The following is a 19,731-nucleotide window of genomic DNA, read 5'->3' on the forward strand; positions in this document are numbered from 1 at the left end:
CAGCACAGCAAAAGGGGGTAACAGGAGAGGGTGTGAGGAAGCTGCTGCAAATCATTCTGTGGATTACTCTCTTCTACAAAAATGTCAGTTTAAATACACATCAATCTGCAGCTGAGGTGCCATTTCACAGCTACCTAAGCCAATTTTCACCTGGGCCACTCCAGTGCCCGTGGCCTCTCATCTCTCTCATGCTGGGGTTAATGCTTCCCAATCTGTCAAAAAGCTCACCCAGCAAACCCAAAGCAATTTGTTTGGAGACAGTTCAGCCTCTGAATCAGTGAAATGAGACGGGAAGTAGTGGAGCGCTGAGGGGAGGGTGTGACTGTGGCAATCCAAATTTGTATTAACCTGAACAGCTGTGGGGAGTTACTGCTGGATCTGGCCTGTGCATCCAGAGCTACTTTCTTTCTCCTCCTGGCCTCAGCACTGACCTGCGTTAGGTCAGGGGTAGCTGCTCACTCCCTGTAGTCCAGGAACTCGGCAGCAATAAAAGCTGCTGTCTGGTGGCTTTCCTGCCTTTGCAAATTCATGATTTTTTCTCCCCCTTTCTGGCAATCCTGCCATTTCCCTCTACCAATTGCCCTTTCCCTTCTTTTCAAAGGCACTGGGCTTTGTCTCCTCCTGCTGCATTTATACTCTTTTAAAGTGAAGTGATATGTTGAGCAGATCAAGTATCTCACTGCTCCCAAAAGTCTTGTCACTTTCCATGCCCTCCCTTACAATGGAAATAGCCAAGGTATTTTGATGTCATACGTTAGTGTTTGAGCATAATTGCTGCTATACTTCAGTCACTTGTGAGTTAGCAAGGATGGGTTTCTTCCAGACTTGGGAGAACAGGAACACCATGGCACCTGCCGAGCACAGGAGTGCCTCAGCCTTTGAGCATGCCTAATGCCACAACGCAGGTGGGGAATGGGTGAGGGCTGATTTTAAAAACATCATAGACCTCAAGTGAAAGTTCCACTGAAGTCAATAGTAGTACTACTTGACAAAAACTGCAGAACTTGGAGACTGGTTTTATGTGTTACAAAAAGACTCCCATCTGTTAAATGGTAAATATATAGTAAAAAGGTTCTGTAATTAAAGTTGACACAATTATTGATAAAACTTTTTGGATCTTTATTTCAGTGTTTTATTCAGAAGTGTTGATTTAATTAGTTACATCTACGTATGGAATAACTACAGACTCTTTGAACTGCCCTGGGACTCGCCATGGACGTGGTATTTGACACTCCTGGGAGTGGACTTTGCATACTACTGCTTTCATCGCATGAGCCATGGTAAGAGTTAACAAGTTTTTCATGCATTAAAATAAAAAATATATTAATTATTTATTAATAAAATGAGGTATTTAGTTTAGTTTCTGTACTTAATCTACTCTAAGCATATATAGCTGCTCTTCTTCCCAAGGATTACCAAACATTCTCTTTTACTTTAAGCATGGAAAACAGTTTATACATCATACGCTGTATAATATATGTGATTTTGTGAAAAGAGGGAGTATCATTTTGAAAGCAGTACCACAGTGAAAGTGAAGTATCATAGGAAAAAATTAGGAAGTGCATAAAAATTTAAGCTTAGTATCCCTATATGCCTGTATGAAAAACGTAGCGCAGTACAGATAACTATTTCAAAAGAACCTCGTGGATGTACAAAATGGAGGGCAGTAAAAAGCAAGGTCACCAAAATAATGGCAGGACAGCTGGGTATCTTCATCTGTTTCTGTGTGGTTTTAGAAATCTTCTTAAACATTCAATCATTGTTTAATTGGTAAATGAATAAAAATGTTTCTATACTTTATATATATATATGGATATATATACACCCATATATAAATCAGATATTTTAAAAATCCTGTCTGCAATTAACACTTGATGTTAATTAAGTAAATGCAAGCCTTGCCTTGTTTTTTTTTTAGAAGTACTTTTTTAACCCTACTTGCTTTTATACATGAAAGAGAAAAAGCACAGTTTAGAAAGGATTTCACTTTTATTTATTGTAACAATGGAGCCCATGTAAATCATGCCAGTCATTTCTGTACATATATATTGTGAATATGTAATAATATCGATCCCTATATATCTGTCTTGTTAAATATTTCTGTTCTACGGTGACAACACATTTTTGCTCTAGCCTTTTATAGTCTGTCTGAAAATGCAATAACGCTTTCTATCAGTCCTAATTTTGGGCCTGATCTAAAGTCTGTAGCAATGAAATAAGGATCTTCTTGTTGTTAAGAGACTTTGGACTGGGCTTCTCAAGGCAGAGTGCCCACAGCTCGCAAAAGCTGTGGGATCTGGTAACGATACTTTATGTAATGTGCTTTCAGAAAGGGAAAATGTTTTGATGCCTATAGGTCAGTGGAATATATGGAAGTAGGTAAGAAAGGAGCCTGAGCTGCTGCGGGGAGTGGGAGGGAGGAAGGGTCCCTCCCAGGTGGGGATGGCAGGCGGGCAGGCGGGGGCGAGAACAATGCAGGGTGGGTGCAGGGGACAACAATGGTGCGGGGGGCCGGGGCTGGCGGGGGGACAGGGCGGGAGGCGAGGAAGCGGGGGGAGCTGGAACAATGCGGCCGGGGGGACATCGCGGCCGCGAGCTGGGAGCCCTGCGTGGGCGTACGCGAGACTGGGAATACGCTTCGCAAACAATGACATTAACAGTGCTGGCAGGGCTACAGCCTCAGGCTGAGAACTGGACCAGAGCGGGAGGCTATTCCTGCATTTTAAAATAAAAATAATTGCCTTCAAGTGTTAGAAAATCACTAGCCTGGCTGTGCTTTCACTGGAGTCAGTGGTAAAATTCCCACTGGCAGAGAAGGGAGCAGGGCCAGCTCTGTAGTCTCTAAAGCAATTGCACGTATTTCTGTTCCTGCAGCAACTTTGCGTTTATTCTCGTCTGTTTTTCTATATTTTGAGAGGAACGTTGGGATTGTACACTTTGAAATTAATCACTCTAGCAGTTTTAGAATTAAAATCCAAACCAATTCTGTCTATCAGTAATGGAGTTCAGGAAACTGCATAACAAAATGCTTCTCTTGTCTTAAGAAGGTCAGCGCTGAATTGTTCTATAAATGTTAATTTACTCTTCAGGTTACGGAAATGTGCTTGCTTCCCTGCTACTCAGCAGGGAACTGATACAACGTTATAGAAAATCACTCTAAATGGAGATTTTAGCTTAACCAACACTCTTTTCTCTGGTCAAGCAATGATGAAATCCGTAGCACAGCTGTGAAAGTCGGCTGCTTCAGAAGTTGCTAAGGAAATACAAGCGTAGGAGATGCTTTTAAAAAATAAAATGTAAACTCCTGAAAAACACCTTTGCACTTTGAGAAGTTAGGGCCCTGGAACAGTCTCTGATACAAGTGGACAAAACACACCGTTGCACTAGAAAGTGACAGGGCCTGGTGATTCAGGCTTGGATCCTAGACCAAAGTTAAAAATTAATAGCACATGTATATCCCAGGAAATTCAAGCTGTGTGGGCTTATGTGTGGGGATGTAAATAATAGCACTAATTGTTTCAAACTGGAAAACTAAAATTCAGATACATTTTGCAGTTGTTTCTTAATACTTGATATAATTTTGATACAAAGAAGAATCATCATCATCATGTAGCTTTTCCCGTCTCCAAGCAATAATTCGATAACTCAAACCCCTGGCTTTTTACTACCTTATTTCATGTTGTCCATGCAATAATTGGATTGTCCATTCTTCTATTTGAATAAATAGTCTGAATCATTACAGATTTTCAAGTTTCTTCTGCAGCAGAAACTCTACTATACAATATCAAGTTTTTACCCAGCACTTGGGAAGCTATTTTTTCTTCTTCACTATATGTGTGTAATAGCTATTATCATAAACTGAAGTTATACAGCAACAAGAGGAAGTATTTTTAGGTGTGATCTCATTTTGCAAAGGATAGAGTTATTCTAAGTATGTGCTTGTGTTTTCCATTGTTTGCAGTAGCCACTAAAAAGTTAGAAAATAAAATGTTTCACCACTTATTCCAGCATTCTTCTGGGCCTGATCCAAAAGCCATGGCAGTCAATGGGAGTACTTAGTTAACCACTGCTTTTTCTCCTGGCGTTTTAATGAATTTATAAATCAATGTAACTTTTCCCTTTGTTTCAGTAAAAACACCCGTTATGGCTGTAGTATTAAGGAAAGCAAGCTGTAAAATCACAGGTTTTATTTTAGGTTTTTTTCAGGGAAGGATATGTGTGGGTTTGAGGGATTTTTACCAGATATTTTAATCTAGCATATATGGATTATTCCTCAAGTTTCCTCTCCAGGTGCAGAGTCCTTGCTGAGTTACTCCTGCTAGAAGGGGGGATTTGGTGGTCCCAGAGCAGTGCCGAGCCCTAGCCGTGGTGCAGCACACCCCTCCCCATGCCCTGGCCTCGCGGATACTCCTGTAGCAGACATATGACAACGGCAGTAAGGAATTTGGAGGCTCTGTAAACTAATTTCTTCAGCAGCCACACCTTTTAATCAGGGGAGGAAATCTAGAGACTTCCAGATCCATGCAAAAACAAGAGACGCGCTCATGCAGAGCCCAAGTCCCAGCTGTGGGGTAGCGGGGGGTTTCGTGGCCGGCTCGAGCGCAGGGGGCTCTGCTGAGCCCCAGGACACCCCTGGGCTGAGCAGGGCCCTTGGTAGCAGCTGTGCTCTAAACCCCGCATCCCAACAGGGGACAACGGGGAACAGTGAAATTCCAGTCTTCTGTGGAAGGAGTAGTTTTCAGTCTATGCTTGCCGGTGGGTTGTGTCCTGCAGAGCAATGTGGTTTTCTGTCAGCCGGGGGACCCTCCTCTCCTCTTTCAAGCCCTGGAAGAAGCTGTCCAAGTCTGGCAGCCAGCAGGTTTAGAGAGCCTGTCTCTTTTTAACAGCAGCTTCCAACACCTCTTCTTTTGTTCTCCTTTACTGCTGGGGAATTTCCATTGCTTCAGTGTCCCTCCCCTCAGACAACCTGGGAGAAGCGAGTTTCCTTCAGCGGGGCCAACCTCCGCAGCAGCTGCATTGTTCTGCCAGGGCTGTGGCGGCCCGCGTCAGGCGCTCGCCCCCATTGTCCGCTGGTGGCTTCCAGCTGCCCTGTGGGATACGTGACATGGTCCCTGTCAGTGAAAGGCTGAGCCAATATCAGGTGGTGGTTTGAGTTACGTGCAGAGTTCGTAAAATAGACCTCAACTGATAAGTATATCCGCGGCAGATTCCCCAGCTGCTACATAAAATTTTGAGTTAATGGCGTGTCTCTTAATAATTCTGAGCTTATTTATGGTGGATGAGAAATAAGCCTTCTGCTACACCAGGTGTATTCTAGAGCAATAGTCTCTGAGCTTCTCGGATTCTCCCGTCCCACAGGACTGACCTTTTGGCCAAGGCCAGCTTCTGAAGAGTCAGAGGACAAAGAGGAAACCCTGAAAACTCACTTCAGCTTTGTCCCTCAAAAGGCCATGCCTCATAGTTGTAGCAAAATGTCTTTCTTTCTAAGATTTCCAAGAATTGGAAGCTTTGTGAACTTTTCATCTCCTATTTTGTGGAATTTTTAAAAAAGGGGTTTTCTCTTAGCCATGACTTAAATTGCTTCTGCCTCTTCTCCCCGTAAGCATCTTTTGTTATAGTTTCATAGAACAATTTCTTCAGAAGCAGAGCTGACTTCAGAAGTTTCTGGCCACTCTTTCCTACACCATGCTGCAGTTTACCACCCACTCCATTCTGAAAAAACCCTCCTGCACGGAGACTATGTGCATAAGATCATGGAAATAGTCCATGTTAAAAAAAAGGGTTGTGTTGGGTTGCTTTCTTAAACAATTCAACTCAGTTCAGTAGTCATGGGGTCAACTGAGCCATGTCAAGGACATAAGCAACATAAGCCAAACTTACTAGCACAGAATCTATGGGATAACTGGAGACTTCAGAGAGAGCAGAGAGGATTTTTGAGTCAGTAGTGCACAGGCAGGTAACTCATTCTTTTATAAGGAACCAGAGTGGATAAATTGGGGCAGGTAGTGTCTGAAGATTCATGCCATTAAAATGACTGGAATGGGCAACAGTAAAACCTAGTCCTATTCTTTCTGCTAATTATATATGTAGCCTGCAATAATAATCCTAATATGTTATCACTTTGGACACCAGTACAATGGTTCACTGTTGAACGAGGAGATGAGTTTGAACTTGCAAGCTCGTTAAAGGAAAAGACAGCAGGGCTCAAAGTCTCTTCACCATCTACATTTACTGTTCATTTTTGGAGGGTGTATTGGAATCATATGATTGTGCTATCTTTATTTATCTGACCCATTCCTGCCTTTGAAGTGCTCCTTTCATCTGCATTTTATAATGTACTTGTCTGAAGTCAGTATATTAGAATAGACTTGTTAAGTAGATTTTATATTAAAAATTGATAGTATATTGAAATAATTCTGGATTTAAAGGATTTCAGATTTATAGGAAACTCATTATAATAAAATGATGTCTGACTTTTGTTATTGGGAACGTGGTCAGAGACACAAGGTTTTCTTTTCAGGAAAATCTGTATTCCCCTAGAAATACAGTAAACGACAATGTTCTTAAACATGCCAAAGGCTCCATTTGGGGGGCAGGGGGAAAGGGTTGGGTGGTGGTGGTGTTTTTTTAGGCTTGTCCTTGCATGTGGGAAAATGCCACTGTTTACCTGATGAGAAATTAGTACCATATTGATTATCCAGCATGAAACAAATTTAATTCCACCCCAGTGAAAGATAGAAAACTTTGGGAACTGTCAAGTGACTGAATGAAGCTCTGCTCTTTTTCTTGTCACAGCTTATGTTGATTGCAAAGGGAATTGAAACCCAGTAATTAAGAGAAAAATATTCTCTTCTTGTGAATTTAAGAAAAACATTTTTTGCCATTCTGTCGGTTGTTTTTTCTTATTTTTTAAACAGGCTTGGGAGAGCAGGATATTAAAATGCTGGCTGCTTGCCTCACAGAAATAGCTGGTTGTCATATTTGCTGTTCTATCTTCTGATTGATTCTAGTCTGATACCTGCAGACAGTGTAACATCAATTGAAAATAAATAGAGAGTTCATGTGATTACGATTCATTCCCTGCCTTCCAACTCCACTGTAAATAAATGACATAATTTGTTATTTCTATATGCTTATTTTTATAACTATATATTTTGCCTTTCTCTTTTCAGAAGTAAGAGGTACTCCTTTACCATGTGTTATTTTCTGAGTGGAGGCTGAATTTGTAGAAGACCACAGTCAATCTTAGTGAACAAAAATGTTGCATTCTTTCTGATATTTAAATGTATGTTTTGGTTGAAGAAGTTCACCTGAAAACTACCTCAGCTGCAATGAGGCTCCCTGACATGGAGTGGTCTAGGGTCCCATAGATTATAGGAGCCTGCCTGTATTGTTTTCAGGTTGTTATTGTTCATAATAAGTTCCTGTTGTTTGAAAGACTGTGATTTCTTGTATACTGGCAGGATTAATGTCCTGATATGGGGTGAGGTTGACTCAGTCTGTTAAATTTATTGCGGCACATGCAGATATCAGAAGCTCCTTCCTGTTTTACTTGAGAAGCTGTGAGATAAGTGACTTTCTGAAAAATCTCTGAAACCTGAAGGGTTTAGAACATTGAAATAAGAGGAAATCCGCTAGGGAGTTTTTGCTTAATATTAATTTCTGAATATCCAGAAGAGGTTTATGGATGAATAGATTTTCTAAATATGTGATATGCCAGAGGTTGTTAAGAATGATGGTAATGACAAATCCACTGACAGGTTGGACAGCAGACAAAGTCATCAGCTGTGGATTTTTGGCTATTTAGAACTGCTGTAGGATGTGCTCCAGAGTAGGCATATGATGTAGTGGAGGGTGGGACATGGCTCATTGCTACAGATGAGGGATTAAACTCCATGGGTTCAACATCTAATCCAAGAAGGCATAAGCTGCTTATCTTTGGGTGATGGAAAAGTATTAGGAGAAAAGTCATTATGCATGATTCTTGTAGTTTTTCTGTAAATATCTGGTAATTGCTTTTCTTTGCTACGGGATACTAGGAGAGATGGATCCCTATGGTTCTTATAAATTAGGCCTTGATATGAGTATAAAAGCACTCTTTTTTTTTTTTTGGTGATGCCAGAGACAATATATCTTTTAATCTTAAATATCATGAAATATGTATTCATGAAAGCATGAGCTGAGACTATTATGACACAGGTTTTTTTATATTAAAAATTCAGGTGGTAATTCCATCTCCTCTCAGCACTGTTTTTCTTTTCTCAGGCTCCCACCATCAAGAGATCTGGCAAACTCCCTGGTACAAAATGAAAAAGAAGCCATATTACTCCATTTTACTTGTTAGTTGTCTTTTCTTATGGCTGGAAAAGGGGCCAGCACAAGGTTAATATTCAAATCCTGCTTTGAAGATTTACATAATACATTGGCCTTCTCGAGGCTCTATACATAGGCATTTTTTAACTAGAAGGGTACCTGTGTGTGTCTGGGCGGTAGAATCTCATCTTTTTCCTACCTGCACTGCCTGGGTTGTTCCTGAGTGCACAGACTGGGGAAAAAGCTCTGGATCTGGTTGCACAAAAACAAGCTTGTAACATGCTTTTACAGTAAAACATTAGAAAATGTAAATTAAATATCCTTAAATATTCAAAACTGTGGGGAAAATCACTGTTCTTTTTCATCGACATTTTTCTTTAAGGTGATAAAACCTAAACTTTCTGAAGCTTGAAATGAATTCCAAAAGTCATTTGTGAAATTACTCTCTCGTGAGATCCCTATGAAATGTCCACAGTGCGTGAATTAAACGAGCGGTTGTAATGAAGAAACCGATACATTGCACACGTGGCTGTTGTGATTATGATCACGCTCCTGACTATTAAACTAATCTGATAAAAGTGTCATTGTGCATGAACAATTTAAAACAGTATCTTATGGGATGAAGTGGGAGAAGAAATTTTGCTATAAATTAGCGTGGGTTGACCATTCAAAAAGAGAGCTGTCTTCATCCATTCATATCCTTGGCTAGTGCTGCCCTCTAGTCTGTGCGTGTGCATTTTAAACAGGGGAAAAAAAAAAAATCCCTTTTTAGTGAGTGGAGACATGAGTATGAAAGCATCTAACTCACTGTGCAGAGAAACAGTTCATTTGACATACTTTTCCAAGTGTGCTGCTGAAAACCAATGAAATGGTGCATAACACTTGTACTTCTTAAGGTGTTATAGAACATACAGTAAAATGTGAATTATCCAAGCTTTGAAGTGAACCTTTTTGCAGTTAGCGAGTGTGGGAGAGGAGAAACTAGTTTTTCTGCAATAGTTTGAAGATTTTATTTTTATGGGGTTTTACCTGAAAAAAGGTTTGAAATAGTTCTATTAAAGACACTATTTGACCTCCTAAATGTTGTAGAACCACCTTCAATCAGGTGACTTCATAAGTTGGAGAGCAACTGTTGGGAAGTTCAACTACTTGTTCAAGGAAAGCAGTTCTTCTATGTCTGTCTTCTCTTCCTTTTTTGTTTCTGTCTTAAACTTTGAATATGTATCTTACGCTAGAAACTTACATTTAGAGTAAGTGAAAACCCACCTGAGAATATATATTCTTGTTTCCCTTGATCTAATTTTAAGCCATGTTACTTCAGCTAAAGGCTTCTTACTAAACTAGAGAGAAATGTAAAAATGCTCACTAATATTGATTTCCTGAATAAGTTGCACACAAATCACTTGATCCAGACTCATTTTAAACACATTTATTTTATGATTGGAGATGCTAGCTCTCAGTTTCTGTTACAGCAGCTTTGCACACTGTCTTGCTAGAGGGCTCTGTCCTGGGTTGGAGGGATGCTCGAAGAGGGGCAAGGTTCATTTTTATGTCCCTTCCATGTTGTGCCAATCTGCTGAAATCAGTAGATCAGCAATAAAAGGTACCAAATGTAACAACGGCTTTTAATTTGTGATATGAAAATGTGATTGTAAGGAATTAGATTTAAAGTGAAAGCACACGTCATATAATGCAGCAGTGGTAACTATTTTTTGTCACTAAGTTTTAAAGTAGAAGCAGAGGCCTAGAGAAATAAAAGGCATTGTTAAAACAGATGGCCCATGCTTGTGCTTTTTCTGTTACAAAAAGTTGTTGTTTTTCTCCTGCTGTGCTAGCAAAAATTCCCTGGTCATTATTGCTCTGTTTGTCAGTCTGTATAGTTTTAGCATGGAGAAAGAAATGCACAGAACGCCATCTCTCTGCATCCCTGCTCTGAAGCAGCACTTTAGCTAATAGGCGCTACGAAGGCCTTACGTACTTTGCAATTTCAAATGGCTCTTTTGAAATTTCTTATCAAACACTTTTCAAACTGTGTAGAATTTAGCTTCAGAGCACATTCACAGTCTACCTGCACGGAAAGGTAAGATGGCTCCGGGGGCACATATGCGGTTCTGTGGCTGGGGGATGCGGAGCAGGGACAGGGACCCAGCTCTCCTCCTGGGGAGATGGGCCACTCTGAAGGGCTTGGGCTCGTACTTCTGTTCTTCGGTGGGACATTGCTAAAAACTCCCATTTCTGGACTATTTTTGCTATTTTTGCTATTTTGCTATTTCCATTTCTTCCAGGGACACATGCTCTTAATGAATTTTTTTCTGTAGTTTAAATACAGTTTTCCAGTGTGTATCCATTAATACATGTGTTTTTTACGCTTGTATACATAGAATTTTTTAAAATTATATTTGGTATCAGCTGATGTGACTGAAATATTTCTGAGTGCGTATAATCAATCATTTCAATTAGCTAAAATAAAAAAAAAAAGAAAAAAGATCATAGAATCATAGAATAGTTTGGGTTGGAAGGGACCTTTAAAGGTCAGTGTCATGGTTTAACCCCAGCTGGCAACTGCCCACCACACAGCTGCTACCTCACTTTCCCCCCTGGTGGGATGGGGGAGAGAACCAGAAGAGTAAAAGTAAGAAAACTCATGGGTTGAGATAAAGACAGTTTAATAGGTAAAGCAAAAGCCGTGCACGCAAGCAAAGCAAGACAAGGAATTCATTCACTGCTTCCAATTGGCAGGCAGGTGTTCAGTCATCTCCAGGAAAGCAGGGCTCCATCACATGTAACGGTTACTTAGGATGACAAATGCCATCACACCAAATGTCCCCCCCTTCCTCCTTCTTCCCCCAGCCTTATATGCTGAGCATGATGTCATATGGTATGGAAGAGCCCTTTGGCCAGTCTGGGTCAGCTGTCCTGGCTCTGCTCCTTCCCAGCTTCTTGTGCACCTGGCAGAGCATGGGAAGCTGAAAAGTCCTTGACCAGTGTAAGTGCTACTTAGCAACAACTAAAATATCAGTGTGTTATCAACATTATTCTTATACTAAATCCAAAACATAGCAGTATACCAGCTACTAGGAAGAAAATTAACCCTCTTCCAGCCAAAACCAGGACAGTCATCTAGTCTAACCCCCCTGCAATGAGCAGGGACATCTTCAACTAGATCAGGTTGCTCAGAGCCCTGTCCAACCTGACCCTGAATGTTTCCAGGGATGGAGCATCTACCACCTCTCTGGGCAACCTGATCCAGTGTTTCACCACCCTCATTGTAAAAAATTTCTTCCTTATATCTAGTCTGAATCTACCCTTTTTTAGTTTAAAACCATTACCCCTTGTCCTATCGCCTGCAGGCCCTGCTAAAAAGTTTGTCCCCATCTTTCTTATAAGCCCCCTTTAAGTATTGAAAGGCCGCAATAAGGTCTTCCCCAGAGCCTTCTCTTCTCCAGGCTGAACAAGCCCAACTCTCTCAGCCTTTCTTCACAGGAGAGGTGTTGCATTCCTCTGACCATTTTTGTGACCCTCCTCTGGACCTGCTCCAACAGGTCCATGTCTTTCCTGAACTGAGGGCTCCGGAGCTGAACGCAGTGCTCCAGGTACTCTCCAGGTGCTCTCAGCAGAGCAGAGCAGAGGGGCAGAATCACCTCCCTTGACCTGCTGGCCACGCTTCTTTTGATGCAGCCCAGGATACGGTTGGCTTTCTGGGCTGCGAGTACACATTGTTGGCTCATGTCCAGCTTTCATCCACCAGTACCCCCAAGTCCTTGTCTGGAGGGCTGCACTCAGTCCCAAAGACTGTCCATTGCTAATTGCACCCTCGGTTTTACTGACTGATGCGCACTCCTTACAAAGACTAGGTGCATGATTATTTGCAAATTTGAAAAGGGTATTGTTTTTTTTCTGTGAGTAAGAAATTTAAAATAACTTTTTAAAGAAGACTAGAAGTGCATTCCACCCCAATTCCCAAATGGCAAGCTGTTCCTTTCAGGATATTACTCAGATTTCTAGAAGCTGGATGTCTGTAATAGCTTTCCTTGCTTGCTAAAAATCTAGTGAGGCCATTACCATTTAAAATACTTTATTATACATTTCAAGATTGGCAGTTAACATTTAAAGTATGTTTGGAGCAGACAAAACATTATTGTATCTGGACAATGTTCTTTGCATGTATGTTTCCTTCAATGCATCGTTATTGCCTTAATTAAAGTATTTAAACTGCTGAAAACGCTTTTTGAGCATAGGAATGGCAATCTTTTCCACACCACACTCTATCTAAATTGATAGCATGCTGGTGGAAGGTGTAACTTAATAAAAATTGCTAAGTGGATTTTTTTTGCCTTTTTTTCCTCTTTTTAATAGCTAAAATTGTCAGTAAATCCTTTTTTGGCATAACCTTTTTTTTTTTTCCCCAACCAAAGATATTTAAATAACCTACAGTATTTTTCAATTAGTTTTTCTCAAGAATCAGTAATTGTCAAACCTGAATAAATTCAGCAAGGTTAAATATTTTAAAAGTAAAATTACTTTTTTAATCTTAAAAATGAAGGCATGCTCTAAATAGGACATAAACATCCTGGTGCGAGAAGATATCTACAATGGTCTCATGTATAAATATGTATGACAGACAAATATCCCAAATAAGAATCACTTAGCTGTTATTATGGTATTCATAGTTGGATTCCACAAAGCACTTGGATTTTAGCACTGGATGTTGGCCTCTGGGCTACTTATTTTGATGGCTAAATGGGAATCTTAGTATTCAAAAAATTTATTTCTGCTTCTGGTAGACAAAAATTGTGAATGATCAAATCATATGGGTATGTATGCATGGGGAAGTGCAAGGTTTTGTAGGGTCTAGGAGAAGAACTCTTGATTCTACCTAGTTTTTAACCTTCCAGAATCTCTTACGCACTTTTCTTCTGAAAAAAAGCATGATCATGCTCAGCCTCTCTGAGGACAAGTAAGTGGCAGTCATTATGCAGCCTATCAGTAAAACCAAGAGGGCATTTCTTCAGACGTAATGCAGAGCAACCTGGGTACGTGAGCTTGTAAAGCACGGGTGAGATTTTCCGTTGTTACTTTTAACTTTAAAAAAGTTAAGAGAATTCCTTTCTATTTAATGAACATATGTCACAAATATCACTGTCGTTCTCAGAATACCTTGCTGTATTATAGTTGTAAGTTCAGCAACGGCAAAGCTATTGCTAAGTATAAAAAGGGAAGTGCAGAGTCTCAGATTGCAATGCCACTATGGCATGAGACGTGTTTTCACAAGGAATCATTTCAGAAATCAATGATGTCATGTTCGTGCTTTCCATGAACTGGAAACTGGCCTATTAAATTGAGACAGAAAAAAGTATTATTTTTTTGATTCTACAGCACAGTGGTGTAAGGAAAGTATACGCTTTATATGTGCATCATATATTTTACATACTTTTATGTTTTCTTTTATTTTCTTTTAAATTATAGTCACTATTAACACATATCGATGCTGAGATCCTAAAAAGTTTGTAGTCATAAAAATAAAATCTTATCTTTTCTTCAGTAAGGTAACCTATAGTGTGTTGCAGAAATAAAAATAAAAGTTTTTCACCTGAAGCTGTCTTTTAATTTAATATAGTTTTGACTGGAAATTACCTTCTGTGTAAAAAAAGAAAGGGAAAAAGAAAAAAAAAAAAGAAGGAACTGTTCCTGAGTTGTTTGTTGCCTAGAAGTGATAGGAGGCAGGAATGAGCAAACCTGTCAAAGCCAACTGTCAAGTCTTTCCCCCTATTTGCAGCTTTGCTCTTCTCCTGATCTCTCTTATCCACTCATTCTAACGTGAAATTTTAAAATTTTTTATTATAAATGTTGTTTTGGTACTTAAACATATATTTGATTTGTTGATTTAAGGTTGAAAAATAAATTTTAAAATATTATGGAGAAATGCAGAGTTAAGTATGTAAGGTTGTTATATCATTAGCAGCTTCCCTTGTACCACATGGGTAAAATGAATCTGAGTCATGAATGCTTTGCAGCATTCCTATGGGACAAATGGCAGTGGGCAAAGTGCCCACAGTACACATACAAAAACTATAAATAAATTCATACTAAATGATAGAATTTTAAGAAGCCATAATATTCATTTTGCTCTTTTGTCTTTTCAATATGGGTATGATTTTTAAGTTAACCTCTCTTCTAAGAGCATTTCAACTTCACCAAAAAGAGTTAAGTTGGAAAGCATGAAGCTGGGTCAAAGAAATAACAAAGGCGAACTGAGTGCAACCTCAGGTAAACAACAGACTTCAAAAAAACTCATTGCATAGTTTGAATTCTTTATTTCTTGTCCAAAACATTTTGATAATCAATTTCAGATTGGATACCAGGATGGTGATTTGAAAAATTTAATGTCAGCGGTAGCTTTAAATTACTGAATAATAAGAAAAACTAAACTCATAATTAGATAGATTCAGAAATTATTGACATTTTCCTTTGCTAAATATGTATCTTTGGTAATAACATTTGAGTCTCTTAGAGTTGATTTTTTCATAGGTAAACTTCAAAGTGTTTTGTAAAGGAGGTGAGTTTCACTATCTCCCTCTGTAAAACAGGGGAAGGATGGCATAGGCAGATGAAGAGACTTTCCTAGAACAGTGGCAGAGCAAGGGACAAACTCAGGGGTGAGCTGCTCAGACTGGTGCCTCCAGTCCAAAGGCAGTGCTTCCATTACAACAATTCTGCAAGTGAAGTGTTCAGGTTTTTTTTATTAAATTTCATTTTATTATCTTTTTTAAGTGAATTGATACTCACATTTCCTGTTTTGTGACTATCCCAAAACTGAAGTTTAATTGGCCTAAGTTTTGCTATATAGTTTATTCACAAATCAATCTGTATTCTTACTTGTGATTTGAGTGGTTTCTTCTGGATGTATGTAACACTTAAAACAAAAAAGCCTGTTTAAAGATGTAGGATATTTTGCATGCATTGCAGATATGACTGTGTAATAAATACAATTGCATATGTATGCTCTCTGTGGCTACAGAAGTACATATTCACAGAGTAAAAACCACAGTCAAAGGAATCCAGACTGCTTATTTTTATACTTACTGATATCCCAGGGAAGAAGGTAAAAAGCAGTTTATAAAACCTGGACAAAAGAAGGATGTAACTTTTTTTTGTATTCCCTTGGGCTGAATCTCAGCTGAAATAACTGACAGTTTTTGGACTTACCGAAGGAAATGATGAGTGAAGATAAATATCCAGATGTTTGCTGGCCAGATGTGTGAGGTTACATTTTGGAAGGCAGGAATGCTCTACCTGTGTCTTCTGAGAAGGAAGCTGTAAATAGTAAACATGCTAAATTTTTATTTCTACAGTTTGGGGGGGGGAAAAAAAGGGTTCAAAGCAAAGCTCTTTGTTTTGCCTTCAATCTAGCGTCTTAAGAACAGATGCAGGTTGCACATGCAAATTTGCACAGCATACAAGTGGGATTTTTTTAATGGCCATTATGTCTGCGTGGCTAAATTGACACCCTTTGTGCATTGTTTTTAATTTAGGGGAGATGCAGCTTATGGAACCATCTTAATTTTCCAGCAGTAGGAAATAGGTGTGTCGAGTCTTTGAAAGTTTCCTATTTTCTGTTCCCATGTTTCAAGCCACTTATTTACGACAACAAAAAATTTAAACCTTGACTTTTTCCCCTCTTTCCCCCGCCTACGCTAAGTCTCTCCCTTTCCCACCTAACATACAGATCTGCTTCTTTTCAAATAAATTGTTGGAAGCGGCTGCCTGCTCATACAGCAGCACAGCTCATCTCAGCTTGTGCTTGCTCTCAAACTTGGGAAGAGGAAAGAAAATTCTTGTTAAAGTCAAGTAAATAACTTAGCTGCTAGGCAGTAGGAAAAATATTGGATTTGATTGTGTATTATTCCCATATGGGTGAGATATATTTAAAATTGAAAAGGAAACCAGCTCCTTTAAAACTTAAAGGGACAGATTTTCAGAAATTGGCAGCCAATTTTCACCTATAATTGTACTTAATGTGGAAGGGATTTTCCTCTGCTGATGAGGGATAAGAGGGTCTTGCCACCAGACTAGCAGTGAGGCAGAGGAGGCCCCTTCCAGCACGTAGATGTTGTTACTGGCCAGATCTTTCTCTCCTTCCTTGGGCTAAAGATCTCCCATGGCCCACAGGGCCCTGGAGAGACGGGCGAGGGCTGGAGCCTGCCCCAGTGCATGGGAGGTGATGAACTCATTTATGTGAACTCCCCACTCCTTTATGAGCTCCAAAACAAGCATATGAAGAGTGAAACTTTGTTTTTTTATTAAAAAAAAAACTTTTAAATGGGGTTATCCTTCTCCTGGGCAGTCAGTATTGCAGCATGTTCCAGCACTGCAAACTCCCTTAAATGGCATGGCCTGTAATTTTAAATGGAAACAGCCTTGAAGGGTTTTTTGTTTATTGTGCTTATGTAGACTTGTTTTTGTGTTCCCATTCTGCCAGTGTGTAAACATTAGAAAACATAATAACCATGTAATTACAGAAGTCCAGTCTGTTCCTCCTTAGAAAAAATAAAGAGCTTCCAGAAATCCTTGTCTCAAAGACACAGGCTGTCCAACCCCAAATTTCTTCAATGACTTACTCATTTCTTCCCAGTCGAGTATGAGAACAAGTAGGCTCTGGAGCACGACCTGAAGATCGCCCATGGCAAGCATGCAGACATAGCTTGTTTCAATTTCGGTGTAATCCTCAAAACATTGCTTGGAAGTGTCATGTGCTCAGGACAGGGAAAGCTGTTCAAACATGCATAGAAAGTGTGGAGGTATCACCAGATGCAATACTTGCTGTCACAAGTCTTGCATGTAGAGAGGGAAGGGGAGCAGTTAAGAAGAGAGAACAAGGAAGAGAGATGGAGAGTGACCACGAAGAAGTGATTATAGAAGTGGTATAATCCTGGTCCTGGAAGTTCATCCCTGCTCCTAGGACAGCTGCTGCTCCCCATGAGGAGAGAATAAATTGCCAGGCCCTTGGAAAATCCCCTGCAGCTAAAGGTTGAGTAACCAGGTGGCATTTGGAAGCTGCTGGGGTCCATCACTGTGGTTATGGTGGGCACCGCAACCCCTCGGGAAGGCAGGGTTTCTGGACCCTGCCACCCACCTGCTCTTCCCACTCATGGCTGTGGTTTCCTCATGCAGGTGGGGGGACGGGAGAGTGGAGTGACAGTACACATAGTTCAGATTTGCTAGTCAAACTAGTTGTTTTTCAAGCATGTTGTGGTGGCTTATCTACAAGCGTTGCTGGCGTTGCCAGCTCTTGCAATATTATTGCCTGTCTTAAGAACTTTATTTGCGGTGTTGGTTTTGAAATAATTCTGAGATTATTTTTCTTTGGCTTTGATTTTTGTGCCTATAGGGCACATTTACTTTGGTTTTTTTCTGCATCTTGGAGGAGCGAAATCATTTTTATAATAGCGGAAAGGGTCTAGACTACAGCAGTTGAAGCACTAAGAGAAATTTTAGATATTGCAACAATAACTGTATAGAAGGAGAAGACTGGGGCAGGCAAAGTGGGGTGCATTCAAGTAGGAAAATGCTATGGATCTGCCTGTGTGAATGGGATATAGAAGCACCGCTGGATGTGGGGGAGAGCATGGGGAAGCATGAATGGAGCAGAGGAATGTGACAGAAAACAGTAGGCATTGGGGCTGTATGGAGGAATGTATGTGGAGTCAGGACGAGTTTAGGAGGAGTGGTCTGAGGCTGAAGGAGGAAATTTAGGATGGACAGATTTATGGCTACTGCATGACAAAGTTGAGGGATAAAGCCCTGTCCTATAGAAGCCTGCAGAAGTTTCGCTGTTAATTACAAAATGAGAGTTTGCACCAAAAATGAAGGGAAGTCCTCTTTTTATATCAGGCACTAAGAAACCCTGTATTTTCGTATACAGCTAAAATGAAGTTTTGCCATAAAGTTTCAGCAGCCCTTTCTAAGTCTGCTGAAAATACTCTAGTCACTTCCAAATTAGTTATGCTTCAAAAGCTGATGGTTGTCAATCAAATATAGTGATTTTTCAATGCGTAGGACTGGCAATAGTAGTTTTTAATGGGTGAGTTGGGTAAAATTGGCCTCTACTCTCTGTTATAAAGGAAAAGGCAATGGCAAGTGCTAGAGGACAATATTTTATGTATAGTATGTATATTTTTTTAATATTTTTAATCTCTTTAGAGATATCTAAGATTTTTCACTTGTTTATGTTCAATAAAAGGCTGTATTAATATTTTTTAGTTACATGCAGATTTATGTCTATTAGTTGAGTAATACAAGGATCCCTTGAGAGGTGCGCTACTGAGTGTTAATATAACTGCTGAAAAGTTTCACACATTTTTTTAGTTGGGAATAATGTCCAATATGTAGTGTCTTTTGTGTGAGGCGATAGCACAACATTTTACACATTAATCAAAATAATTCACAGACCTTACTTCATCTTCCACTCTAGTAGGATATGGTTACTACACAAATAACTTTAGGACAGGAAGTAAGAATAATACTGTAATTAACTGAAATTGCAGGGGAACTTAGGTAGTCAGAATGTAATTATGCAAGGCAGAACTCAGTCAGGAAACAGGATTAACTTTCCTGTTCTTTTGAAAAATGCCAGATGATTGCTAATATTTATAAATGGTTTTTACACATCAACTGCATGATGATGCCTGTGACAGAGGAGCTGCCTTTAAAATTACGCTAACCAGTTGGTTCCTCTCTGACTCAGTGATAAAGATGCTTCCTCCAGAAGCAGCTGTTAAATTTCCTTCTTGCAAGATAGAGTTCCTTAATGGTGTCACATCCAAACATTGGCCCAATCTTTATTAGTTTGTCAGGGCTAATTTGATTGCAGTATATCCAAAGTAAAGTCAAATTGAAAATGACTGAGTAAAACTGGTTTATTTTAGGAAAAAAAAAAAAGTGCATATTCTATGTTATGTCAGACACTGATACAGGAAAGTTCAGCAATGGAGTTCAGCATGGCAGATACTGGCAGATTACTGGCTAGTGAAATGCACAGTTATCTCTAACTTTCAGAGGATTACAAGACCCTTCCTGACTTTAGTAGGAATTGTTTATATAATCTGTATGATTGCTGAAAGTGTTTGCCATGTGGTTCAGAAGTAGCACAACAGAGGTAGAGTCAGAATTAAACTGTGCCAGAAGAAATAGAAAACAGGAATAGCTACTAAGTATTGTCAATTAAAATCCAAATGCAGGGAATGATATTTAGTTCAGGAAGAAATTCACTGTATCTGTGATTTGCTCTAAAGACAGCTTTAGAATGCTAATTGAAACCAAAGCATTGCAGCCCCCAAGTTTGACTCAGGTGAATGCTGTATTGGCAGTGGCTTTGAATGTTAAATATTAACAAGGTCACATGAGCCACAATGTAGTCCT

The 19,731-nt window shown here is 39.7% G+C and overlaps 1 protein-coding gene across 2 annotated transcripts in view; it reads left to right on the forward strand.

Moving 5' to 3' along the window:
- AGMO (alkylglycerol monooxygenase) overlaps positions 1-19,731 on the forward strand; it is a 201,383-nt gene that overhangs the window by 26,962 nt on the left and 154,690 nt on the right. For both annotated transcript variants that reach the window (XM_087756255.1, XM_009461177.2), the window contains exon 3: positions 1,129-1,280. In XM_087756255.1, coding sequence (XP_087612381.1) covers positions 1,129-1,280 — 152 coding nt within the window. The remainder of the gene's footprint in view (positions 1-1,128; positions 1,281-19,731) is intronic.

This window comes from Nipponia nippon, unplaced genomic scaffold (genome assembly GCF_047370975.1).
Source record: "Nipponia nippon isolate SJK-2023a ecotype South Korea unplaced genomic scaffold, ASM4737097v1 scaffold_1, whole genome shotgun sequence".
Lineage (NCBI taxonomy): Eukaryota > Metazoa > Chordata > Aves > Pelecaniformes > Threskiornithidae > Nipponia > Nipponia nippon.